Source organism: Pneumocystis carinii (genome assembly GCF_001477545.1).
Source record: "Pneumocystis carinii B80 chromosome Unknown supercont1.7, whole genome shotgun sequence".
Taxonomy (NCBI): domain Eukaryota; kingdom Fungi; phylum Ascomycota; class Pneumocystomycetes; order Pneumocystales; family Pneumocystaceae; genus Pneumocystis; species Pneumocystis carinii.
This window is the reverse complement of record NW_017264719.1, coordinates 21221-44370: the sequence shown is the minus strand read 5'-3', so window position 1 is coordinate 44370 and position 23150 is coordinate 21221. Positions and strand designations below refer to the sequence as shown.

At 28.3% G+C, this 23150-nt stretch overlaps 12 protein-coding genes across 12 annotated transcripts; 6 read left to right on the top strand and 6 right to left on the bottom strand.

Annotated features, from left to right (window-relative positions):
* Positions 1-59: 59 nt before the first annotated feature.
* Positions 60-1721, top strand: T552_01639 (hypothetical protein; the record flags this gene model as incomplete). The annotated part of the gene is made up of 9 exons (XM_018370215.1): positions 60-208; positions 252-337; positions 379-480; positions 534-611; positions 653-1065; positions 1107-1326; positions 1378-1496; positions 1545-1625; positions 1665-1721. 9 exons carry the CDS (start codon positions 60-62, stop codon positions 1719-1721), a joined length of 1305 nt encoding a protein of 434 aa, XP_018225921.1.
* Positions 1722-2269: 548 nt separating this feature from the next.
* On the bottom strand, positions 2270-2870 carry T552_01638 (hypothetical protein). Its single transcript, XM_018370214.1, has one exon. The coding sequence runs from the start codon at positions 2823-2825 to the stop codon at positions 2316-2318; it is 510 nt and encodes a 169-aa protein (XP_018225920.1). The 5' UTR covers positions 2826-2870; the 3' UTR covers positions 2270-2315.
* A 230-nt stretch (positions 2871-3100) lies between these two features.
* Positions 3101-3598, bottom strand: T552_01637 (hypothetical protein). Its single transcript, XM_018370213.1, has 2 exons — positions 3356-3598; positions 3101-3313 (listed from the first exon to the last, which is right to left on the bottom strand). The coding sequence occupies exons 1-2, from the start codon at positions 3447-3449 to the stop codon at positions 3147-3149; spliced, it is 261 nt and encodes an 86-aa protein (XP_018225919.1). The 5' UTR covers positions 3450-3598; the 3' UTR covers positions 3101-3146.
* On the top strand, positions 3530-4691 carry T552_01636 (hypothetical protein). The gene is made up of 6 exons (XM_018370212.1): positions 3530-3606; positions 3664-3810; positions 3855-3966; positions 4014-4231; positions 4271-4487; positions 4537-4691. Exons 1-6 carry the CDS (start codon positions 3581-3583, stop codon positions 4639-4641), a joined length of 825 nt encoding a protein of 274 aa, XP_018225918.1. The 5' UTR covers positions 3530-3580; the 3' UTR covers positions 4642-4691.
* A 200-nt stretch (positions 4692-4891) lies between these two features.
* Positions 4892-7371, top strand: T552_01635 (hypothetical protein). The gene is made up of 6 exons (XM_018370211.1): positions 4892-5300; positions 5354-5452; positions 5501-5804; positions 5845-5909; positions 5961-7178; positions 7227-7371. The coding sequence occupies exons 1-6, from the start codon at positions 4953-4955 to the stop codon at positions 7323-7325; spliced, it is 2133 nt and encodes a 710-aa protein (XP_018225917.1). The 5' UTR covers positions 4892-4952; the 3' UTR covers positions 7326-7371.
* A 10-nt stretch (positions 7372-7381) lies between these two features.
* T552_01634 (hypothetical protein) lies at positions 7382-9388 on the bottom strand. The gene is made up of 5 exons (XM_018370210.1): positions 9199-9388; positions 9092-9151; positions 8985-9050; positions 8350-8939; positions 7382-8304 (listed from the first exon to the last, which is right to left on the bottom strand). Exons 1-5 carry the CDS (start codon positions 9334-9336, stop codon positions 7428-7430), a joined length of 1731 nt encoding a protein of 576 aa, XP_018225916.1. The 5' UTR covers positions 9337-9388; the 3' UTR covers positions 7382-7427.
* Positions 9389-9958: 570 nt separating this feature from the next.
* Positions 9959-14751, top strand: T552_01633 (hypothetical protein). The gene is made up of 8 exons (XM_018370209.1): positions 9959-10123; positions 10165-10417; positions 10469-12279; positions 12328-12925; positions 12970-14185; positions 14230-14352; positions 14395-14430; positions 14473-14751. The coding sequence occupies exons 1-8, from the start codon at positions 10005-10007 to the stop codon at positions 14709-14711; spliced, it is 4395 nt and encodes a 1464-aa protein (XP_018225915.1). The 5' UTR covers positions 9959-10004; the 3' UTR covers positions 14712-14751.
* Positions 14752-14786: 35 nt separating this feature from the next.
* T552_01632 (hypothetical protein) lies at positions 14787-16777 on the top strand. The gene is made up of 5 exons (XM_018370208.1): positions 14787-15024; positions 15076-16297; positions 16345-16525; positions 16573-16603; positions 16649-16777. The coding sequence occupies exons 1-5, from the start codon at positions 14829-14831 to the stop codon at positions 16729-16731; spliced, it is 1713 nt and encodes a 570-aa protein (XP_018225914.1). The 5' UTR covers positions 14787-14828; the 3' UTR covers positions 16732-16777.
* A 67-nt stretch (positions 16778-16844) lies between these two features.
* T552_01631 (hypothetical protein) lies at positions 16845-19099 on the top strand. Its single transcript, XM_018370207.1, has 8 exons — positions 16845-16969; positions 17017-17142; positions 17188-17200; positions 17252-17717; positions 17763-18152; positions 18195-18363; positions 18404-18657; positions 18701-19099. Exons 1-8 carry the CDS (start codon positions 16891-16893, stop codon positions 19052-19054), a joined length of 1851 nt encoding a protein of 616 aa, XP_018225913.1. The 5' UTR covers positions 16845-16890; the 3' UTR covers positions 19055-19099.
* Positions 19100-19290: 191 nt separating this feature from the next.
* T552_04119 (hypothetical protein) lies at positions 19291-20670 on the bottom strand (the record flags this gene model as incomplete). The annotated part of the gene is made up of 3 exons (XM_018372170.1): positions 19291-20053; positions 20115-20299; positions 20347-20670. 3 exons carry the CDS (start codon positions 20668-20670, stop codon positions 19291-19293), a joined length of 1272 nt encoding a protein of 423 aa, XP_018225912.1.
* A 683-nt stretch (positions 20671-21353) lies between these two features.
* T552_01628 (hypothetical protein) lies at positions 21354-21881 on the bottom strand. The gene is made up of 4 exons (XM_018370206.1): positions 21807-21881; positions 21629-21760; positions 21481-21583; positions 21354-21432 (listed from the first exon to the last, which is right to left on the bottom strand). The coding sequence occupies exons 1-4, from the start codon at positions 21834-21836 to the stop codon at positions 21398-21400; spliced, it is 300 nt and encodes a 99-aa protein (XP_018225911.1). The 5' UTR covers positions 21837-21881; the 3' UTR covers positions 21354-21397.
* Positions 21882-22383: 502 nt separating this feature from the next.
* Positions 22384-22861, bottom strand: T552_01627 (hypothetical protein). The gene is made up of 3 exons (XM_018370205.1): positions 22753-22861; positions 22549-22710; positions 22384-22504 (listed from the first exon to the last, which is right to left on the bottom strand). The coding sequence occupies exons 1-3, from the start codon at positions 22813-22815 to the stop codon at positions 22430-22432; spliced, it is 300 nt and encodes a 99-aa protein (XP_018225910.1). The 5' UTR covers positions 22816-22861; the 3' UTR covers positions 22384-22429.
* Between the last annotated feature and the right edge of the window lie 289 nt (positions 22862-23150).

Genomic DNA, 23150 nt, shown 5'->3' with positions numbered 1-23150 from the left:
TTTATTATTTGATGATCTCGCTTATATATCTATCATAATTATTATATTTGAAATCAAAAATGAATAAAAATGAAAATGATTTATTAAAGCCTCCAGTTAATAGGTCTATGAGGATTCTGGATAAGAAGTTTTTTAGGAAGTCTATTCTTTTAAGTGCAGCAGTAGTACCATTGAATTTGATATCAACATTTCGTAAAACATGTTCATTGTATTTTTATTCTTTAAATACACCAAGATATTAAGGATTTAAGGGATATTATGAAAAGGATTGTTCCATTTTTCTATGAGGATTCATTATTTAAAAGAATTATCTTGAAACCAGAGATTTCAGTACAAAGTAAAGAAGATTTTTATAAATATGAGAAATTTAATGTTAAGATATGTCAAAATTAAGTGAAAGATCACATAAATATATAAAGGAAAATAATATTTCTATTGTTCCGCATCTTTTAGAGCTTGATTATGATTTTTGGAGCTCTGGTAAAATGATTTTCAAATAACAGATTTTTAAAATTGATATATTTTATTATAAGATGATATTTTAAATGCAATTCTTCCTGAAAATCTTTTAAAAGAGGTTCCATGTAGTTTTACACAGGTAGGAAGTATTGGTAAGGATTGGGGTTGGTTGAAATGTGTCTGAAAAATGAAGCACATATGAATATTCGTGAAGAATATTTGCCATACAAGAAAATAATAGGTGAAGTTATTCTTAGTAAGAATAAGGGAATACGTACAGTTGTAAATAAAGTAGATACGATTGATACAAAATTTAGAAACTTTAAAATGGAAGTGTTAGCAGGTGAAAATGATTTTTTTGTTCAGCATAGTGAGTCCAATTGTCTTTTTAAATTCGATTTCTCCAAGGTATATTGGAATTCTAGACTTAGCCATGAACATAATCGATTAATTGAGTTATTTCAAAAGGGAGATGCTATATGTGATGTTTTTGCTGGAGTAGGACCATTTTCTATACCAGCAGGCAAAAAAGGTGCCATTGTTTTTGCAAATGATTTAAATCCAGACAGTTATGAAAGTTTAAAAGAAAATATATCTTTGAACAAGGTTTGTATACATTTTAGAAATTATTTTTGTTAAATTATAAGGTTGATTCATTTGTAAAAGCATATTGTAAAGATGGGCGTCAATTCATTAGGGATTCAGTTCAGGAATTACTAGATTTTTCAAAACAAAAGATTATTAAATTTTCACATAAAAATGACTCTAAATCACAGAGAAAAATATCAAATTTTGAAGACATTTTAATACCTCAAGTATTTAAACATTTTATCATGAATTTACCCGAAACATCTATTGACTTTTTGGGTATTTCTTTAATTATTTTATTATTTCATTATTTTTTTAATAAATATATAGATGCTTTTAAAGGAATTTATTCTCAACATAAACATTTATTTTTTTCTGATAAGAATTCTCTTCCTACAATTCATGTCTATTGTTTTTCAAAGATTGATCCTCCTGATGATTTAGTTTCAGTATGTTAATATTAAACTCTGATATAAGAAAAATATACTGATTTTTAGAAATTTAGTTCTTCTCTTGGAACAAAATTATCTCAAAGCGATGTTAACATCTATTGTGTTAGAAAAGTTTCTCCCAATAAGGTATCATTAATATATATTTTTCAAATAACACATATATAGGCAATGTACTGCTGTTCATTTAAATTTCCAGAAAGCGTAGCATTTAATTGCATATAAAACATTATGTTTTGCTATATTTTCAATATAATTTTGTTCTTTTAAATCATATACTTTGATCATTTTCTTGATAATTATAAAATAATTTATTTAATATATTTATTAAGTCATTAATAGTTAGTTTTATATAAGATATTATATGTAATTCAACAAATTTCAATTCTCTTTATTTTTTAATATATTTGCTAAAGTTTTTTATAAATATAATCCGCTTTAATTTCATATTTCAATAATTTATTTCTCATAAAAGATATGTTTTCATCTTTTTTCTTCCCTTTTTCTCTATATATAGATCATTATAATTCCTCTTAATATAAAATATATCAATTCGCTATATTCTAAAGTTTCGAAAACCTGGTTTCAATAACTAAATTTAAAATGTGTTTTTTGACCCACAATAAATATATGAAAGATGTTATTTCTAATACAATGATATTTCTAAATCATATTTTACAAAATTCCTGTATTTATCATTCTGCAATTTTCCCATAAAAAAATATTAAATTTAAAAAATATAAGTATCATCCACGTATTAAATCGTATTAAATCATATCAATTGCATTTGTATTCATTATTTCTAATTCTTTTTTTTCTTCATTTGTCTGTAACCTCATTCATATTCATAATTTCTTCCTCTGAACTTGGTTTATTTTTAATAAATTGTCCTCCTGGACCACGAGGCCTCTTCATTGCATGTTTATGTCGACTCTCATGTAAATATGGTTTTATATGTTCCCTTTTTCCCAAATTTTCTTGAATACGTGCCCTTGCTGCTCTACGCTTCAATATCCTATGATATTGCTTCATATTGATTCGAATAGACTCTCCCTCCCCTTGATAACTATATGATGACTTCAAATCATTCATTTTCTCTCTTAAATATAACTCTTCTTTTTTTTCAATAAATGACGTTATTAATACATCCTTAAGTAATGTAGTATTTGGATGTCCCTGATATAAATCTTTTGATCCTTTATTATACAGTTCCTTCTCATTCCTCATTGAAAAACATGCTTGATTATTATAAAATTTCATCTCATTATTCCAATAATTTCCATGAATTATCTCTCCTTCAGAATCTTGTTCTGAATGCTTAATTGCCATTTTTTTTAAATACTCTGGATTTCATACAACTAAGAATTCTGCTTCAAATGGCTTATTGCTTATCTTAAACATATGTATTTTTAAAGTTTTTCTTAAGCTTGTATTCTTAAAGTATAAAATTAATATCTAAAAAAAATAAAAAGCAATAGACAGTTTTCAATAAATCTAAATCAAAAACATAGGTAAAATGTCTGTAAAGCCTTTTTTTTGTATAAGAAAATGAAAATATAAAAAATGCTCTAATAAAATATATATATAAGAAATATTGACTTGATAGACTATAATACTTAAAAAATACATAGATCTTATGAATTATAATGATTAAGGCCTGTTTTCTTTGTTTTCTATGTCGTGTTGTTTATAATAATCTCCAAGTTTAGTATTTCGTATACCTCGTGGAATACGACTAAGACGCATTTCTCCACATAACTGCAAAGTATTCCTTAATAACAAAAAGTAAGATTCAATCTGTTCAAGTCTCTGTCTCACTAGAAATATTTGTACATTTTTTTAAAAAATTGATCTCTCACATTCTAAATCTAAATTTCTTAATAACTCTTCTTTTTCAAATTGTTTTAAATAAATATCAGAAACTACTGTTTTCTGGTCATTTTTTGGCTCCATTAAAGGGTCATTTGATGGTGTAACCTGTTTAAGTCCTTTATATACCTTTTATTATTATACAGAGTAAAATCGAAGCCGGCAACAGACATAAATAAAACAGACATAAATAATATATTAAGAATAGTATAAATATGACATTAGAAGCGACGATGATTGTGTAATTAGAGAATATAATTATCTATATTTTTTTAGAATTTATTGATTGAATTTTTAGGATGGATAATAGTGAATTTGCAAGAAATGGGGATTACTTACCTACACGATTTGGATCACAAAAAGATGCTATTAATTTGATTTTTTCAGAGAAAATGAGAGCACATCCTGAGAATTTAATAGGATTAATGTCTATGGGGGGGAAAGGGTATTAATAAGGGATAATTTTTATGTATTTGAATAAATTTTTAGTCCGGAAATATTGGTTACGTTAACACAAGATTATGGTAGATTTTTAGCAGCAATGCATGAATCAAAAGTTGGAGGGAGTTCGAATATATGTACGAGTATTCAAGTGGCACATGTGTGTTTTTTTTTTAATATAATTGATGAATGATTTATATGAAACAGCTTGCACTTAAACATCGACCGGAAAAACGTCAAAGACAAAGAATTATTGTGTTTGTTGGGTCGCCAGTTACAGAAGACGAGAAAACGTTAGTTAAATTAGCAAAGAAAATGAAGAAAAATAATGTTTCTGTTGATTTTGTTTATTTCGGGGAAATATGTGATGAAAATACAGCAAAATTAAATGCATTTATTGAAGCAATTAATAGCGATAACAATTCGTTTGTTTTATGTATTTTTTTTTTCTTTAACTTTTTTAGACATCTTGCAATAATACCGCCTGGACCTCGTTTATTATCAGATCAGCTTCTATATTCTCCAATAATTGCTACAGACAGAGCTTCTATGCATTCTACTTCTAATATTCAGGGTGGACTTCCGAGTGAACATTTTGATTTTGGTGTAGATCCTAATCTTGACCCAGAACTTGCATTAGCACTTCAAATGTCACTTCAAGAAGAACAAGCTCGTCAAGAAGTATTTCAATTGATTATAAATTAATATTTTTTTTTATTAAAAAATATAGGCACAAGAAGGAAAATCTCGTGAAAATATTACCGACCCTTCAAATGATACTACTCAAAAAGATTCTACTCAAGAAAATACTGAAGAAATGGATGTCGAAAAATAACCTGTCATTTATTCATATTTATTCATTTCACTTTTTTATAAAAAATATTATACAATCAATTCATTTATTTACTTCTTAATTTCACTAAACAAACATAATTATTCGCTTTCTATTATTCTTTCTATATTCTTTTTTGTTTTCTCTTCAAATATCTTGTCTTAACTAATTTAATTATTTGACGACCCTTCAATTTTGATGCCGACTAAGTCTCATTAAACAAGGGTTAAAAAGTAGTTAAATTTAAATATTTAAGAATATAATAAGCTTAAATATTTAAAAAAGGTCTTATACTAAGTTAAAAACCAAATTTTATGTCATTAGAAGACTTTAATGAAAATAAAGAACGCTCTGTATGGAATTTGTTTCAGAAAAAGAATCTACGCCATCCAGAAATGCAGGAAAAAGGGGTATATTCATGTATTAAGCAGGTTGATATAGAGAGGAATCCTCCAAACTCGGTTATTCGTCCTCTTCTAGTGCGTCCGCAGGCTAGAGAAGAGCCTACGATATTATGGAGAGAAAAGAAGAAACGTAGCATACCTACAAATGCATCAAGAAGCAGTACATCGGATAATGGAAGTAGTAGTTTTTCTACGTCAAATGAGTCTAGAAATGAAGAATTTAATAAATGGAAACAATTTATTTTTGCATATGCACAAGTATGGAAATACGATTTTTTAAGGGAAGAATGGAATGTTTTAACGTTATATAGGATATGTATAATCTATCGCGTCCGCCATCACCGCCTACAAAACTTAGAACGCCGTATTTTATACCGCCAAGGCCTTTTAATGAGGGAGAACGTATTGCTGTATAATAAGGCTAATTTTATTTTAATTGAAATATAACGAAGAAATAGGCGCTAGAAAGATATAATATTCTTCCTATATTAGATAAAAATTCGGGGGGTTTATCATTTTCTAGCAGACCGAACCAAAAAAATGAAGCGGAACGTCTTAAACGACTAGTTATTGCGGCACGAGATTTTTTTTCGACGCCTATTGCCTTAATATCACTAATTGATGAGAATCGATGTTATTTCAAGTCAGAAGTAGGACTAAATATGCAAGAAATTGATAGAGATGTAACATTTTGTGCCCATACATTACTTAGTATTAATCCAATGGTAATTCTTGATGCATCTAAGGATTGGAGATTTAAAGGTATAATATAAGCTGTTTGTATTTTTTTAACCTTCTCTAGGAAATCCTCTAGTAACAGATCCTCCTTATTTTCGTTTTTATGCAGGCGCACCAATTATTACACCGGTATTTATATTATATATATATATTTATGATTTGATACTTATTTTGAACAAGGATGGATATGCTATAGGAACTATTTGTGTTATAGATACTAATGCTAGATTATTTTTTACTTCTCAGGATCAACGTCCACTTTCTCAATTTGCTCGTATGGCTATGGATGAAATTATCTATATTTCTCAAATTAATAAGAAAACTAACCCTTTTGAAACCGATTTTCAAAAATTGTCATTAGAATCATCTACTAACTTTCCTGAATTAAATTTTGTTTCTACAACAAATGATTATCAAGCAGTTTCAAATAACAAAGATGTTTCAAGTAGCTATTCCCAGAAGTCTCCTTCCGAATATGTTTTTAAAAATTTTGATCAAGAATTGAAAGCTAAGCCTAGTCAAAATTTTGGAGAAACTACTCAAACTTCTTTTAAATCCGAAGAAATTGCTACTATTAAAGATCCTTCTTTTTATGCAATACCTTCTGATTCACGAATTGGAGAAAAACATCAAATTATTGCTGATGCTTACAAATTTAATAGTCTCCAAAATTCTCCATTGTCACGAACAAAATATAATAAAGAGCAAAAATCATCATTTCATTCATCTCTAATTTCTGAAAATAAAACACTTTCTCCTCAATATTTTTCTAACATATTAGAAAATAAAGGATATGATAATAAGAATTATTCTGAATCTACACAGGCTTCATTAGATATGAATAAAAAGGAGAACACACAGGTATTAAAAAATTCAGAATTAACCCCTCCATCAACACCAGTTAACTTAAAAATTAATTTTGTTAATTCTAAACATAAAAATACTATCTCGAAAGAAGACTCTACATTGAATTCACAGACATTTTCTTCTAATACATCTCATCCATCTGTTTTTGCTACACACGTTATAGCATGTACTTTGGGACTTGATTTGGTTTATATTGTTCAAATTCTTCCTAGCAATTCTACATTGTCAAAATTTCAAAAAAATGAGAACGAGACGACACCTAATGTTTATCTAGATATTGTAGCTGGTTGGGGCTTACCTGATCCTCCTCCTGTCTTGGATCCAGCATTGCATTTACGCGCTTTAAGATCGGAAGGTGGTCTTATTTATCGAAATCCATTACACTTAAATGAAGATTGTCTTGATTATAAAGTCGGTATTTTAGTACCTCTTTGGAGGGATGATATAAATGAATCAAATACCGAAAATTCATTAAAGGAATTGTTATCCAAAAGTAGTTCTGGTGTAGTTTTAGCTGGTTTTACCAAAAAGGTAAATTTTAGATTAATAAAAGGATTTGATTGATTAATTACTTTGCAGGAACGTACAAGTAAAGGGTTTTCCTTAGATGAAATTCAATATCTTCGAAAGTTTGGAGGAGTTTTAGAAAAAGTACTTAAGTTATCAAATATTAAATAAATATTTTTTATAAAAAACTAACATTTCTTGCTAATATTTTGATTCATTAATACATGTTTTTATTATTTTTTATGAAAAAAATAATTCAATTCTTTTATGAATTTATTTAAGTGTAATAAAACTAATACCTCGGCGAGCTTTATTTGTTGCCAGTGCAAGTTTTTCATTATCATCATCATCCCATTTATTTTCGCAGTCTTCCCATTTTTTAGTTTTAAATTCTATATTAAATGCATTTTTCTTAGAATTAAATTTTAACATTTCCCTTGGATCACCCGTACCACTATATATTAATAATATAGTATATTTTGGCAAACATGTATATAGCTTATATACTCTTTCATTAAGTTTCATAAATGCATTATCTACTGATTCTATATCTTTTGTTACAGAATTTTTTGTCCAACCTAAACTATATTCCAATTCTCTAAATCTTGCCCATATAAAATCATGTGAATTAATGTTTTTTACAACGCCTTCAAGAATTTCATCATCTGAAGAACTTGAAACAAAAGTTTTTAAGGAATTTCTATACCATTGCCCTGGTCCTCCATAATCTACAATAGCACATTTTTTTGTTTCATCACATTTTTCTAGTTTTGAAAAAATAGATTCATTATCTACATTAAATAACCCAAATTCCGGTCCATTCTTTAATTTTAACTTAAGTAAATCTATACAAGTTAAAGCATCCTCAATGGAATCATGTCCTAATGCATTATCTTTTTGTATTTCTCTTTTTAACCATTTATGAGCTAACCACTTCAAACCAGGCTTATAAGGAGGCCCTCTAGTGTGTTGAAAAATTGATGATGTATCAATAATATAAGGATGCGCAAATTTTAAAGATCTAAAGTCCCATTCAAGTGAATGTCCAACAATAATGGTATTTTTATCGATTAATTTTAACAAAGCTTCCTGAACATCAGTTATTTTTGTTGTTATATTGGATAGTCTTTCTTCTGTTATTCCTGAATATCTACATATACTTTAAAATACTAATCTAAACAGCATTAGTTCTTACTGAGTCAAATAATCAACAATTGGTGAATCCGGCTTGACAAGTTCATCATATATTACTTGAGAGTCCCAATCAACAAGTGTTACTCTAGTTAATTCAGGTCCATTCTCTGTTTTACACATTTCACAATCTAAAGCTAATACTTTTTTTTCCTTAGAATCTAATGTATTTTCAAAGTCCTCTGGAATATACGTTTCTTTCCAACCACTAGGTAAAGCCTTTGAATCAGGAAAAATGCTATGCAAGGGATAATCCCTTTCAACAAGTTCAGAATATGACATTAAGTAATTTTCCGGTAAATATTTCTTTTGCATTTTACTTTTTAATTTTTCACTCTGACATACTTTTTCTGCGTTCGATAAAGAACATTGCAGAAATGAAGATATAGGCGAATGTACCTTATATCTTTCTCCTGGTGTACGTGTAGGAATAACATAAGAAAAAATTTGTTTAAAATTCTGTAATTTATCAGGACAACATTCTTCTAATGGTACCGGCGAATTCGTAAGAATACAATCCGTATCGAGGTTAAAAAGTGTAGGATCAAGTCCTGGTATAAGCAAAACAACAATTTTTTTAATAGATGTTTTATTCTAAACATATGTTATACTTTTTTTACTCTCAAAAATATAAATTACCGTTATAGCAATCCATGACGGCGCTGATGTATTCCCAATAACCCATAAAACAACATCTCTTAAATCCTTCATATATAAGTTTTCTTTCTTATAAATTAAATAATTACTCCAATTCCAATATATCTTTCTGGCGATGTATTTATTATCTTCAATGTAGGATATTTCTTCTAATTTCGCTTTATAAAACTAATTAATTTTCACTTCATATATTCACCTTTTTAGATTCTTTTTTTGACCGTTTTCCATTTTCCATCCCTTTTAATCCCACTGATTCTCGATTTTCTTCATTTTCTAACACTTTAAACGGATTATAATCTCCTATATTCATACATATATCCTCATTCTTATCCATATCTTCTAATTTACATTCATTTCGTTTTCTTTTTTCACTCGTCTTTTTTTTCCTCTTTTTTCAATAAGATTCCTATCCTCATCCTTTCTACTATAAATACCTTATAATTATCCTCTTCATTCATACTATCTGTCTCTATTTCCATGTATTTTTTCTCTTAAAAATACTAAAAATATACAAAATTTATATCCTTAAAATCCCAAAAAAATACCCAAAAATTTAAAAAATATATCAAATTCTATTCATAATTAGAAATAATATAAGGTTTTACTTCTTTATAACCTATTTTCTATAGAAAATCCATTAATTATTGATTTTTTTTTGTTTTTATTAATTTCAAACGTTGCGCTTTTTACTCTCCAACCTACCTTAAAATTAGATAGAAAATTTAGATTTAGATTGTATTGATTAAGGTGCTTATATACTAAATATTTTATAGGAAAACAAGCACGATATCTAATATGAGGTATTGGTTGGTATATTTGGCTAAGAAATTATAAATTTATACCCAAACATAAGCTTATTCAGTTATATTTATAAATAGTTTTTATTTGATAGTCAGATTAAAGGATTGAAGAGTATGATTGGAGTGAATATTTGCGTGTTTAATTAGTGTTTTTTTATGATTTGGATGTGATACTTAAGTATTTATTATTATATAAGGAGAAATGGAAGAACAAGATCTTAAAGAAACAGCAAAAGAGAGCCAACGAATTAATATAGTAATAGAGCTTTCACTTGATGGAAAATTTAAGTGGGTGGGACCATCATGGAAAGAGGTGATTGGGTAAATATATGAAGTATAATGAAGTAGTTTTAAGATTATAGTATTGATACGGAAAGGATTATTGGACAGCCTATATCAGATTTTTTAGTTGGAAATGAAAATATATTTTCATATGCAACTAATGTGCTATTGAAGGATGATTCTCATATTTTTAGAATTCATTTTAGCATTGTAACAAATATAGCAAGTGACAGGGAAGATGAAAATGGAAGTCAAGGGGAATTTACAGGAGTTATTGAGATGGAGGGTCATGGAATACTTATTCGTGATAGATTTACATTAAATGCTATACATGTATGATTATTAATATATTAAATAGGATGAGATTTATAATAATTGTTTTAGACGATGTGGATAGCACGACCAGTTATAGAAATTGACCCTATAGTGGTGAATATTGATGAAGGGCTTATTAAAACTCTTGGATTTGGATCTCAAGTTTTATCTAATTTTTTAAATGCATTGGCGAATGGTAATTATCAAAATGCTATTTTGCTTCCAGTTCTTTGTAGAATATGTGAACGTCAAATACAGCCTTGGTTTTTCGAAAAGCATACTGAATTATGCACAGTACTTCATAGGACAGAGTCTATTGTTCAGGAATGCCAGGATATTCTTCAAGATCATCGGGAAATTCTTAGTAGTATTCTTAAACTTTTTAATGAAAATCCCGGCGATCCGAATATTGTGTTTGAATATAGAAATCATTTTATAAAATCTGCGCCTCCGGTTATTGCGTTATCCAGTGTTCTAGAATCCATGAATTCTCAAGAAGTATCTTATATTTCACGGATACAACTTATAGAAACACTTTTGGATTATTGTAAAACTGCGTTGGAAATAAAATTACCGGCAATAAAGAGTGAATTTGCAGATATTCCTATAAATGAACTTCGTGTTCAGTCTCCAGAATCTCGGAAACGAATATCATTGGTTTATAATTGGACACCACCAGATATTGAAGATATAGGAATATCTTATCTTTGTAAAGATACTAAAGCATACATATCTGCTAAAGTTGATGCGGTATTGCGTGTACAGAATATTATTCTATATTCTGAAAGAATTCGTCAGGAACTTGATACTCAAGTTCAAAATATTATTGATGAGACTATACAGAAGTTAGAGGAAGAAAGAGTTTTGTCCATTGAAGAATCTGAATCTGAATCTGAATCGTCATTTCGACAAAGATATTATAATGCTAGTAGCGATTTTTCAGAGTTTTTGAAACTACCTATATTAGATAGGGAAAACGAAGCTTCATCATTGGTTTCTCTTAAAGAGTCACCGACTTTAAGACATTCTGGATCACAAAAAAGCTCATCTGAATTATCTAGTATGGATAACAGAGGGTTTTCAAAACTTTCAGCATTAAAAAATTCACCACTTTTATATAGTTGTGACGACATGCCTTTATCATTTGACTTTAAGAAAAAAGGTGGTATATATGGTTTACCAAGACGCAAACCTTCTCCTGTTCGGTATGTTTCGTCTCATAGACAAATTTCTCCGCATAGAAACTTGTCACCATCAAGAAGAGTTGTTTCTCTTACTTCGTCTCCATTAAGGTTTCATCGAAATCATCCTTCTGTTTGTGATTTGACTCCTATAACATCACCATTATTATCATGTTCGGATTTTTCTCCTTCATTGGTTGATCATACTAATAATTTTTATCAACGTTATTGTTCTTATGCATCTGATATAACTAGTCGAATACCTCCGTTATCACCAAAAATATCGTCAATTACTCCTGCAGTTAGAACCGTTCCTTCAATTAAAGATTACGAAATTATTAAACCAATTAGTAAGGGCGCATTTGGCACTGTATATTTGTCTAAGAAAAAGGCTACCGGAGATTATTATGCTATTAAGGTTCTTAAAAAGGCAGATATGATAGCTAAAAATCAAGTGATAAATGTACGTGCGGAACGTGCAATTCTTATGGCACAAGGGGAGTCTCCGTTTATTGTTAAGCTCTTTTTTACTTTTCAGAGTAAAGATTATCTTTACTTAGTTATGGAATATTTGAATGGAGGTGATTGTGCAGCTCTTGTAAAAGCATTAGGTAGTCTTTCAGAAGATTGGGCCAAAAAATATATTGCAGAAGTTGTTCTTGGGTTGGAGTTTTTGCATGATAAGGGTATTGTTCACAGGTAATTGATATATAAAATGGCTATTATAATTGATTTATATTTTTTTAGGGATCTTAAACCGGATAATCTTCTTATTGATCAGCGAGGACATTTAAAGTTAACAGATTTTGGATTGTCGAGAATAGGCTTAATAAGACGACATAATATTAATTATATTCCAAATGAATCTATTTTTGAGCCCTTTTCTCTCCAAGCATCTGGTTTTTCTCGATCTTCGTCTTATGATTATGGAAATCATTCATTTATGTCAGTAAGCGCTATGTCAATAGAGCCTTTTCAAACTACAAATTCGATGAGTTCAACGAATCTCAAAAGAAATGATTCTCATATTTCTGAAAATCAAAGTTATTTTGGCACAAAATCAGGAGATATAGATAGTATTTCTGGTACATTTAATAAAATTAATTTGGATGAACATAAAAAGTCTTTTTTCGAAGATACTACGAGTTTTGTTAGCAGTACTTCAAGCAGTTTTGGGACGTCTAATTTTCATTCAAATATTGCTTCTTCTCTGACAGGTCTTGGAAATCAACCTTTTTTAAGCCTTTTTAGTCCTAATGATACAACGAGGAAATTTGTTGGGACTCCGGATTATCTTTCCCCAGAAACTATTAACGGTAAAGATGAGGATGATACAGGAGATTGGGTAATTGTTCAGTTTGTTTATTGCTCTTAGTTTAATGTATTTAGTGGTCGTTGGGTTGTATTCTTTTTGAATTTCTTTATGGTTATCCTCCATTTCATGGAAATACTCCAGAGGAAGTATTTGAGAATATCCTTTCAAGAAAAATAGATTGGCCAGAAACAGATGATATGGTTTCAAAAGATGCAAAGGATTTAATGAACAGGCTTATGTGTATAAATCGTACACAAAGATTAGGATCTAAAGGTCCAGATGAAGTTAAATCTCATCCTTTTTTTTCTGATATAAATTGGGATACATTACTTAACGAGGATGGCTGTTTTGTTCCTACTTCATTGGATCCTGAAAATACAGAATATTTCGATACTCGTGGTGCTGTTCTTGAGAAATTCGATGATGATGCTGAAGGTTCTAATACTCAGATTGACGAAAGCCAACCTAGTATTTTAGAAAAAGGGCATCAATGCTGTTCTGATATAAAAAATAATACTGCATCTTGTAATACATCTTCATGTTCTGAGAATTCTATCTTAAAAACTCAAAAACCAAATGAATCGCCTAGAACGGCTGATTTTGGTTCCTTTTTATTTAAGAATCTAGAAGTTCTTGAAAAGGCTAATAAAGATGTTATTCAGAGGCTACGTTCTAAACATCTATCTCAATCTTCTCCTATCACTTTGGCTATTGATACAGATTATCAAAAACATCGCCATCGATCTATTTCTACTATTATTCCAAAAGAGTCATTATCAACATCACCAACATCATCTGCTTCAATATTATCTACGTCACCTAATTCTTTGATGACAAAAGTGTCACTCGTTTCATCATTTCCTGCTTCACCACTTAGTTCAGTTTCATCTTTTGTCAATACTACTAAGAAACGTTTTTCAAATAATCTACCAATCTCGGTTCCTAAAGATGATTGTTCGAAGGTACCAAAACATACTAGAAATTCGTCTTCGTCACATATTGATAACTCCTTACTAAATAAAATATTCCCAAAAAGTAATATTACACGTCGTCGAAGTACAATGCCTTCAAGAATGAGACCATCTATCAAGGAACAATTAGATGATAGTATTTTTCTAGATTCATGTGATAATAATAGAGGGAGTCAAACGGTTGAATTTTCAACTTCATCTTCTGATAACGAAGAATTCGGAAATGGCGCACTTTTAAGGATACCAAGACGTTTACATCTTAAGCGACTTTCAGTGTCTTTTTTGAATAATACTTTAAATAGACCATTGGATATATTATGTATTACTTTAAATAGTTTTTATACATTACTAATGTTTTTAAAGTGTGCGAAAGTAATTCTGCTTCCAGAAAACTTTCAGAAGCAATTTTAGAAAAACTTGGTTGTCGTGTTGTCAGCGTATCTGATGGAACAGAAGCTATTAGTTATGCTACTGGAGATGTAAAATGTATGTATTTTTTTTTTATTTTTTATTTAACTTTATATATAGTCGATGTTATTTTTACTGATATAATTATGCCAAGATGTAATTTTTCTTATTAATAACATTAAAGCTTACTTATATTAGTGTCTGGTATCGATTTGGCTAGAATGATTGTACAAAGTGGCAGTATTAATAGTATTACTCCAATCATAGCAATGATCTCATTTATGGATACTGTTCCTCATCCTAATTATTTTGTTTCAGAACTTGAAAAACCGCTTGATTTTAAATTAGTCAAAAAAGAATTAGAAAAAATATGTAATTGGAAATATCATGAGAACTCTCCTGACATTTCTATCGAATTTACTTCTTTTAAACATTAACTTTCTCTTTTTTTTATTAAATACTATGCATCATTTCTCATTTTCTCATCATATATCATTGGTCTTTATATATATATTACTTAAATTATTTTAATATCTCTAAGTTTCGATATTTTAATGACCACCTTTAAGCTTCCTACTCTTCGTAAACCTACTGATCCATGGGGACCTTCTGATACTATTGAGACTGAAGAGGATATTCCTTATACACCGTTTAGTAAAAGTGATAGACTTGGTAAAACAGCAGATTGGACGTTGGATCCTTTAAGAGATGGACGTGAACAAAGACAGCGGCAATATGGACGATATAAAGGTATAAATTTTTTCATATATAGATATTTTGATAGTAATATGAGTATTTTAGAGCAATATCAAGTCTATGGTTCAGGCGTAGCGTCTATTTTTGCGTATCAGCATTCAGAAGATGAAAGTACATTTTCAGTTGTAGATAATCGGACAGGAACAAAGACACGGCTTGGTAGTCGATCGGGAGCCTTGCTTCGTGGTCGTGGAAGAGGAAATTTAGTCCGAGGCTCTGGACGAGGGAATTACTTTGTTCGAACGGTTGCAAGAGGATATCAAGAAGCGAATAGAAGTGTTCGTAATGGATTTCAAATTTCTAGAGGATTAAAGAAGTTTGGATGGAAGGAATATGATAAACCTCAACGTCTTCGAGATGCCAGTGTGACAGTTAAACATGATTGGCAATTATTGGAAGAAATTGAATTTAGTCGATTAGCTAAGATGAGTTTTGAGGTAGGCAATGGTATAGATTTGGAGACATATGGATTTTTGCGTTATTATGATAAATCTTATGATAAAATTTCAACAAAGGCAGAACGTCTTCTTCAAGTGATAGATGGGGTTCATTATAATCCTACAACAACGGATGATCCAGTGATTCAAAAATTAGCTATGAATAATGAAGCCAATGTATTTATTGTTGATTCTATACTTAGTCTTCTTATGTGTGTAACACGTTCTGTTTATTCTTGGGATATTATTGTTATTCGTGAAAGTGATAAATTATTTTTTGATAAAAGAGAGGGAGGTCCATTTGATTATGTAACAGTTAATGAAAATGCTGCTGATCCTCCGATGGAACCGTCAGAGGGTCAAAAGGAAACAATAAATACATCAGGTCAATTGTCTTTAGAAGCAACATATATTAATCAAAATTTTTCTCAACAAGCTTTAAAAGATTCAGATTCTGAAAAATATTTATTTTCTAATCCTAATCCATTTTATAATCCAGAAGAAGAAACAGAAAGTCTTGCAGCTCGTGGATATAAATATAGGAAGTTTAATTTAGGAATGTTTGGAGATGTGCCTGTTAGTCTTATTTGTCGTACAGAAGTAGATGCTATCGTAAAAAATCCATCTGGAGAAGACTTTTTTTGTTCAATTAAAGCTCTTAATGAATTCGATCCTAGAGCTCAAGGTGCTGGTGGTGCATTAGATTGGAGATCTAAACTCGATAGTCAACGAGGTGCTGTTGTTGCTACCGAAATGAAAAATAATAGTTGTAAACTTGCTCGTTGGGCAATACAATCTATTTTAGCTGGTTCTCAATTAATGAAGCTTGGGTTTTAATTTTTATAAATATTATAATAAATTTTAATCTTTTCTATAGATATGTAAGTCGAGCAAATCCACGAGATGTTCAACGGCATGTAATTTTAGGCGTAGCTGGATATAAACCCAAAGAATTCCTTTCACAAATGAATTTAAGTCTTTCTAATGCATGGGGAATTGTACGTACTATTGTCGATTTATGTTTAGGATTGCCCGAAGGAAAATATGTTCTTGTTAAGGTTTTTTCTTTTATTTATTTTTATTATTTATTATTAATTTTTTAAAGGATCCAAATAAAAGCATTATTCGTTTATATAGTATTTCTCTTTTTATTTTATTACTTTTAACATTTTATATTTTAGGTGTTCCATCGTCAACTTTCGAAGAATCTAATGATCCTAACTTAGATGATTTACTTACTTTTGAAGATGGAAATGATGAATAAGATTTCATAACTAGTTATAATAGATTTAAATCCCTTTTATCTTAAAATTATTATACTTTTTAATATTTTTTAATTATCTCTCGACGACTTGTTTTTTTAATATTTTTTAAACATTTAAATAACTTTTTTTATATAAAATTCAAGTTATATAAAGATATTATGTCTTCATTAGACTGTTATCGTCCTTCTTATGACTTTTTGGATGATAGAAAAAGACGTTTAGATAGGGATGGATATGGTATAAAACATAAGATAAATATTTTATTTTAATAAGTTATAAAACAGATGATGATAGAAATGTTAGATCTCGGCATTTATATAGAGAAGGGAATAAACGGTATAGTAATGGGCGCTGCCGTAGTAAAGAACCGGAAGAATATAGACATAGACATGAATTTTCTCGGGATTATGGTAAGAAAGATATATTTAAGAAAGATTGATAGAAATATATTATAGGATCGTATAAAAGGTTAATATGAATGATAATAGTTTTTAATAAATGTATACTATTTATTAATAGGGTTGATCCATATACTTTAAATTATTTGGTTTCATTTTCTATATTTAATGACTGGTATAGATCGACTAATACGTTTATGGATATTACAGATGAAGAAATGTATCAAAAATATGAAGCGTATAAGCAGGATCTTTATGCACGACTTGCAAAGCCATTTGTTTATAAACATATGGATGAGCCGTGGTTTAAAGAAAAATATTTGCCAGATTGTCGAATGCCTATATATGAAAAAGTTATTGAGGTTAAAAAAATAGCTCGAACAGGGTTTTTAGAATGTTTAAAGAAGGGGACATTCAATGATTTTACGATGGATGATGATGAAACAGAATTAGTGCATGAATCAATACCAATAGAAAATGCAACCCATATTTTTGAAGAAAGTTTTGATGATAATTTAAAAACGTATAAAAATGTTCTTTCGATTAAAAATATTACGCCAAATGTTAATTATACAGATCTTACATCGGTAAAATTGATATTTTTAAAATTTATCTTGAATTAATTTAAAAAGTTGTTATCTGGATATCCTATTGTAAAAAATATTATATTATCAAATCCCAATCCTTTTCGTGGCTTTATGAGGGAAGGTTATGTTGAATTAAATGATACTGCAGGTGTTGAAAATTTGATTCAAACTATTCAAAGTCAAAAACCTAACGAAAAAGCGGGCCCAATTACAGTCGTATTTTATAATTCACCTTCTTTTTCAAGAAAAATATTATTACCTCCTTTGTTAAATACTCCTAAAAATCTTTCTCAAGATTTAGAGTTCGCAATTCAGACAGTCAAAAAGTTAGACAAAAAAATAGATGAAAACTTTGATTTTACAGAAGAAATTAAAGATTATACAGGTTTTTCTACTTCTGATTTTCCAGAAAACCCGGATGATAAATGCAAGATGGTAAGTAATGTCATAATTAGTGAATAATTATAATTTTTTTAGATAAAAAAGACTTTAGATCTTTTAATAGAATATTTACGCCAAGTTCATTTTTTTCATTTTTATACTGTCACCGAATATGATTCTAGGTATGAACTTGAAAAAACGTTTCCTGGGAAGGTTGTCAGGTTATCTAATCAATTGGATGATTCTCAGCTTTGTTTTAAACAAGGTAGAAGTTTTTTTTTAATTACTTCATTAATATTTTTTAGAATTATGGAGAACAAAATTTGTAGAAAAAATGAATATTTTCTTAGAGCTAGAGAAAGCAGATCTTGTGAAACTTGGGGGGAAACCATTTGATGAAGCAGTTGAACTTAAAATTGAATCACATATTAAACAAGAGGATGAAAAGAGGTTTCGTTGTTCTGTTAATGATTGTAAAAAGCTTTTTAAAGGGCCCGAATTTGTTAAAAAGCATATTGAAAAACGGCACTTAGAATGGTTGAATGAAGGGAAAAAAGAGGTTAGGTTATATTTTATCATATATTTGATTTTAATTTTAAAAGTTCATTTTATTAAATAATTATGTTTTAGATACATCTCGTGTATTTCCTATAGAGGCATATTCATATTCTGATAAAATTAATCAAAGAGGTTTATTAAAAAATAATTCGGATATTTCGCCAAAATCAATATCTCAATCGCCTTCAAGTGGATCTTTTTATTCTTATTCTCCTTCTGAAAAAGTAAATATAAATTATGATCAAGATATAAACCATAAAAAAAGTTTGCCAGGAAAAGGATTATATAACAAATTCAAAGTTTTTAACGAATATAAAGGAAGGAGCGATAATAAAATGTCAAGAGTGTATAAGGATCTTGATAGTGTTGTAGATGAAACGCCTGATTTAAATTATTGAATATTAGAATCTTTTAATTATGTAAGATATCTATATATTGACATTTGAAATGGCTTTATATTAAAATTTTTTATAAAAAAGCAAACTATATAAAAGAATAATGATAAATTAATTAAAAGTATTGAATAAAATAAATCTTAATTTTAAAAATCTTGCTTATTTTATAGAAATTTACTATAAATTTTAATGTAGTTTAAGAAATATTACGAAGACTTATTTATTCTTGCGAGGCCATTTCAATAATCACCAAAAGACCATTTCGCATTCATATCTCGTTCTAGTCTAGTAATAGTATCTGCTTTTTCAATATTTGTATTTTGATCTTGATTTTGTTCTGAAGGTGAATAGTCAAATATAGAATATTTTGGCTGACAATATGCTTCATTTCGGGTTACGCGAATAGGTGGATTTTCAGTTGGGCTATCGTTAGAAAATGAAAAATGAAGTTGGTTTTCGTGATAAGATTTAGCATTTAATAGAACATGCTTCTTCTTATCAAGTTCAGCATTTTCCGATACTTGGTTAGAAACGTCTTGTTTGCGTTGAGTAACAGGTGTATTTTCAAATTCAGTCCAATTACGTGACATAGCACGCAATGCTGCACCTTTTTTTGTCTTAGCTAATATTGCTAGCCTTTCCTCTTCAAGCTCTTTTTCTGTAGGAGTACTAAATTCAAAATGTGTAAATTTAGGATTTTTTTTTAAAACATTAGTTTTCTGTTGATTAGGTTCTTCATATTCATTAAATAAAATAGAATTGATGTTTGATACATTATGAATTTTTTGACATGCCTTAGGAGGTTTAACTGAAATAGGAGTGCCTTTTGCAACAAAAAGATCTTCGTATGGACGTTGAATCGGCCTAGTTGGTGAACGAGGTCGAACAGGATTGTGATGAAATTCTCTAGATGGCTCTTCATATGGCTCAAAAAGTGACAGCATCCTTGGCGTTTCCTGCTTTAATAATAAATATAAATTTGAAATAAAAAAAATAAAATGCCTGTTTTTTTTTAGAACAAGATAAATTAGAACTATCAATATCTAATAGGAAATTAATTTACATAATATTCCAATTAATAATTATACCCTTATTCTTCATGAAATGATGTTGTTCTTTACCAAGTTTAATAGGCAAAGCTTGTCTGCGGTTACTAAAAATTTCAAGTTGCTTAAGGATAGTTGCTTGATCCCAGAAAACACGAATATGTGATATTTTTTCATTCTCATCAAACTCTATTATATATATCTAATCCAAATTACCCTTAATCCATCATAATAATAAACAATAAATACGTGTGGAAGTTGAATTTTACGGTCAATATAAAAATTGTCTTCAAGTCCTGGAACGAGCCATGCTGGTCCACTAACAAACTCAATATCCAGAAACACCTCTGAAACTATGGAGTTTCCTGCTACGTGCAGATTAATTACTTCTTCTTTTAATTTAATCTGAGTTTGATATTCTGAAAGTTGCAATAATATATTTTTACTCCCAGAAAAACGTATACATGTTGTTACATATGTTAAAATACATTGATCTGAAAATATTGATTGTGATGGTGCTTGCCGGAATTCTTGATAAAGCTTTAAAATGGATTCTTTTGTCAATTGTTCCATAAAGGTTTGTTGATATTTTACCGAGAGTCGATCATTCGTGTAATTTAAAAGGAAATTTTATTATGAAAATAATATATTTGTTTTTTTATAAATACTTGGTTTTAATGTGTTTTCTATTAAAGAATTAAAAAAATAAGTTTTATTAAAGTTTATTGAAAATAAAAAGATTTATATTAAACATGAAAGCTGTAAAAAGATTAATATTTAAAAAAATGAAGAAAATATATGTGAAAAATGATTTGATTAATGTGTAATTGCAGATTTTTGAATGTAAAAAAGTTAATTATTTATATTTAAAAGGGTTAAGATTTATCTAAATAATTGAAGTTTAGCCTTATTTATATGTAACTTTTAATTATAAAAACAATATATTGAAGAACATAAAAAAATAGTTATAAAAATATCCTAATATATTTAATATTTTTGTAATTAAAGGAAAAAATAATGTTTTTGATTTATTTTTTAATTAAATGTTAAAGTTAATATATTTTTATTATATATATTTCATAGATATTTTGATAATATAATATATAGAATCTATCTTGAAAAAAACAGGATATGATATTTTGAATTCTAATAAATTTCATTTTTATATGGCTAATAATTTAAAAAAATAAGATGACCATTTAATTTGTAGCATCTTGTGAGACAAAAATTATATCGATCAATAGACAAACAAACCAGTGAATTGTATCCTTATTGTTAATAAAAGTATTGTTTGATATTGTCATCGTTCATTTTTTTGACTTTGAATTTGAGCTTCTGTAAAAAATTTAGTTAATGAATCTATATAAATATAAACAGTATTACCCCTACGAGTTGCATCTTCAAGAAGAGCTGTATCTACATTTTCTGAAAGCAAATGTATATATCTAACAACACTTCCTCTAATAAACATATTTTTTACAGAGCTCTGATAATTTATTTAAAAAGAAAATTCAAAATAAATAAAATTTACCAGATGTGGATACTTTGACTCATCTAAAACTTGACAATCATCAATCCGTAGATTTAGGAATTGGTCACAAGATTTTAGGATGCCTTTTATAGACAAATCATTTTTTAATTCTACGATTATTTGTGTGTCAATCTATTAATAAATTTTAAATATTACATATGTTTTAAATAATACGTACAAGTGTTTTAAAAAACGAATAAAATAGCATTTTATAGGATTAATATTTCTTTTTTTCTTTTTTTAAAAATTATAGATTTGTATTCGCTAATCTAACATATCAGTCTAAAAAAATAAAAAAAAGTTAGAGGTATACTTATAGATTTAAAACAATAATAATAATTTACATTAAGCATGTTTTTTAAAATAAAAAACATTTTTGTTAAAATATCAATTTTTATTAAAAAATGTATTTTTAGTTCAGAATTTTATTAAATTATTTAATATTAGAAAAAGTTCTTTAGTTAAATATTTGTATTTCAGTGTTGAAGAAAACTAATCAAAAGAATTACATATATAATATATATATATATATTTGTATATTAGAAAACATAAATGTATATTTATATTAGTTTTATAAAACCCTAGTCGACTTTTAAGATAAATAATATAATTATCAATATATCTTTTTATGGTATATAAAAAATTAAAGATAAATAATTCAATAACCTATTGCTAAGCCTGACTATAATATTAAAACAATGAGAATATATGAGAATTTTAAAAGATAAACTCCATTGAAATATATGAAAAATACTAAATTATTGGATATATTATAAACAGTAATAAAAATGCAATTGTAATTTATAAACATGCTCTCCCTGTAAGTACTTCCTTTAATAATCCATTTTCGTTTGCATTCTCTATATCATGAATATTCTAAAACCCAAATTAAAATGATAAAATTGAAAAATATAAATTACACCAAGAATTTTTCCTTCCTTAATAACTGCAGGAAGAGATTTTCCATTATTAGAACGATACCAAAGTTCCTTTGCCGCTGGATTGGATGCAAGATCTACAATTTCAAAAGGAAGACGTGCAGTCTCTAGAAGAAATTGAAGACGAGATGTACTTGACTGGATCTATTTTATATTAGTTAAGAATTCTTTCAAAAAAAAATATACAAATAAAGAAGCTGATGCGAACGATGTATACAATTGTAATATGTGGCTTTCAGAACTATCCATAGATTTATTAAACTAATCTTTTAATTATATCTAAAATAATTTAATTAATTGTTTTATCTTAGATTGATAATCGATAAATTATTTTGAACGATATTTATATGTTTTTTTGAAATACAATAAACTAGCGACGTGGGGAAACGGCTAACCCGTTGGGCTCATAACCCAAAGATAGTACGATCGACACGTACCGTCGCTAGGTTCGAATTCTTAAAATCCTGAATCCTAATGATCTTTGTATCGGGGTTAGGGCTGCTATTTTAATTTTAAAACTAGCAAAGATTAAAGAATATAACTAGTATAAATATGTATAGAAATTAAAGTAGTTTAGAGTTTAG

Coding starts and splice junctions, on each gene's coding strand:
- T552_01635 (XM_018370211.1), top strand. CDS start 4,953: ATGTCATTAGAAGACTTTAATGAAAATAAAGAACGCTCTGTATGGAAT. Junction 5,301..5,353: donor TTATTTTTGCATATGCACAA/GTATGGAAATAC, acceptor AACGTTATATAG/GATATGTATAATCTATCGCG. Junction 5,910..5,960: donor GCGCACCAATTATTACACCG/GTATTTATATTA, acceptor ATTTTGAACAAG/GATGGATATGCTATAGGAAC.
- T552_01631 (XM_018370207.1), top strand. CDS start 16,891: ATGTCTTCATTAGACTGTTATCGTCCTTCTTATGACTTTTTGGATGAT. Junction 16,970..17,016: donor TTTAGATAGGGATGGATATG/GTATAAAACATA, acceptor GTTATAAAACAG/ATGATGATAGAAATGTTAGA. Junction 18,364..18,403: donor TCAGCTTTGTTTTAAACAAG/GTAGAAGTTTTT, acceptor AATATTTTTTAG/AATTATGGAGAACAAAATTT.
- T552_01628 (XM_018370206.1), bottom strand. CDS start 21,836: ATGCTATTTTATTCGTTTTTTAAAACACTT. Junction 21,761..21,806: donor ATTCGTTTTTTAAAACACTT/GTACGTATTATT, acceptor ATTTATTAATAG/ATTGACACACAAATAATCGT. Junction 21,584..21,628: donor AGTCAAAGTATCCACATCTG/GTAAATTTTATT, acceptor ATAAATTATCAG/AGCTCTGTAAAAAATATGTT.
- T552_01636 (XM_018370212.1), top strand. CDS start 3,581: ATGACATTAGAAGCGACGATGATTGT. Junction 3,607..3,663: donor TTAGAAGCGACGATGATTGT/GTAATTAGAGAA, acceptor TTGAATTTTTAG/GATGGATAATAGTGAATTTG. Junction 4,488..4,536: donor AAGAACAAGCTCGTCAAGAA/GTATTTCAATTG, acceptor TAAAAAATATAG/GCACAAGAAGGAAAATCTCG.
- T552_01637 (XM_018370213.1), bottom strand. CDS start 3,449: ATGGAGCCAAAAAATGACCAGAAAACAGTAGTTTCTGATATTTATTTA. Junction 3,314..3,355: donor AAGAAATTTAGATTTAGAAT/GTGAGAGATCAA, acceptor AAATATTTCTAG/TGAGACAGAGACTTGAACAG.
- T552_01634 (XM_018370210.1), bottom strand. CDS start 9,336: ATGGATAAGAATGAGGATATATGTATGAATATAGGAGATTATAATCCG. Junction 9,152..9,198: donor CAAAAAAAGAATCTAAAAAG/GTGAATATATGA, acceptor AAGCGAAATTAG/AAGAAATATCCTACATTGAA. Junction 8,940..8,984: donor CGTCATGGATTGCTATAACG/GTAATTTATATT, acceptor ACATATGTTTAG/AATAAAACATCTATTAAAAA.
- T552_01633 (XM_018370209.1), top strand. CDS start 10,005: ATGGAAGAACAAGATCTTAAAGAAACAGCAAAAGAGAGCCAACGAATT. Junction 12,280..12,327: donor GATAAGGGTATTGTTCACAG/GTAATTGATATA, acceptor ATATTTTTTTAG/GGATCTTAAACCGGATAATC. Junction 14,431..14,472: donor TGATATAATTATGCCAAGAT/GTAATTTTTCTT, acceptor TACTTATATTAG/TGTCTGGTATCGATTTGGCT.
- T552_01627 (XM_018370205.1), bottom strand. CDS start 22,815: ATGGATAGTTCTGAAAGCCACATATTACAATTGTATACATCGTTCGCA. Junction 22,711..22,752: donor TCGCATCAGCTTCTTTATTT/GTATATTTTTTT, acceptor AATATAAAATAG/ATCCAGTCAAGTACATCTCG. Junction 22,505..22,548: donor AGGAAGGAAAAATTCTTGGT/GTAATTTATATT, acceptor TTTGGGTTTTAG/AATATTCATGATATAGAGAA.
- T552_01632 (XM_018370208.1), top strand. CDS start 14,829: ATGACCACCTTTAAGCTTCCTACTCTTCGTAAACCTACTGATCCATGG. Junction 16,298..16,344: donor TCTCAATTAATGAAGCTTGG/GTTTTAATTTTT, acceptor TCTTTTCTATAG/ATATGTAAGTCGAGCAAATC. Junction 16,526..16,572: donor GAAAATATGTTCTTGTTAAG/GTTTTTTCTTTT, acceptor AATTTTTTAAAG/GATCCAAATAAAAGCATTAT.
- T552_01638 (XM_018370214.1), bottom strand. CDS start 2,825: ATGGCAATTAAGCATTCAGAACAAGATTCTGAAGGAGAGATAATTCAT.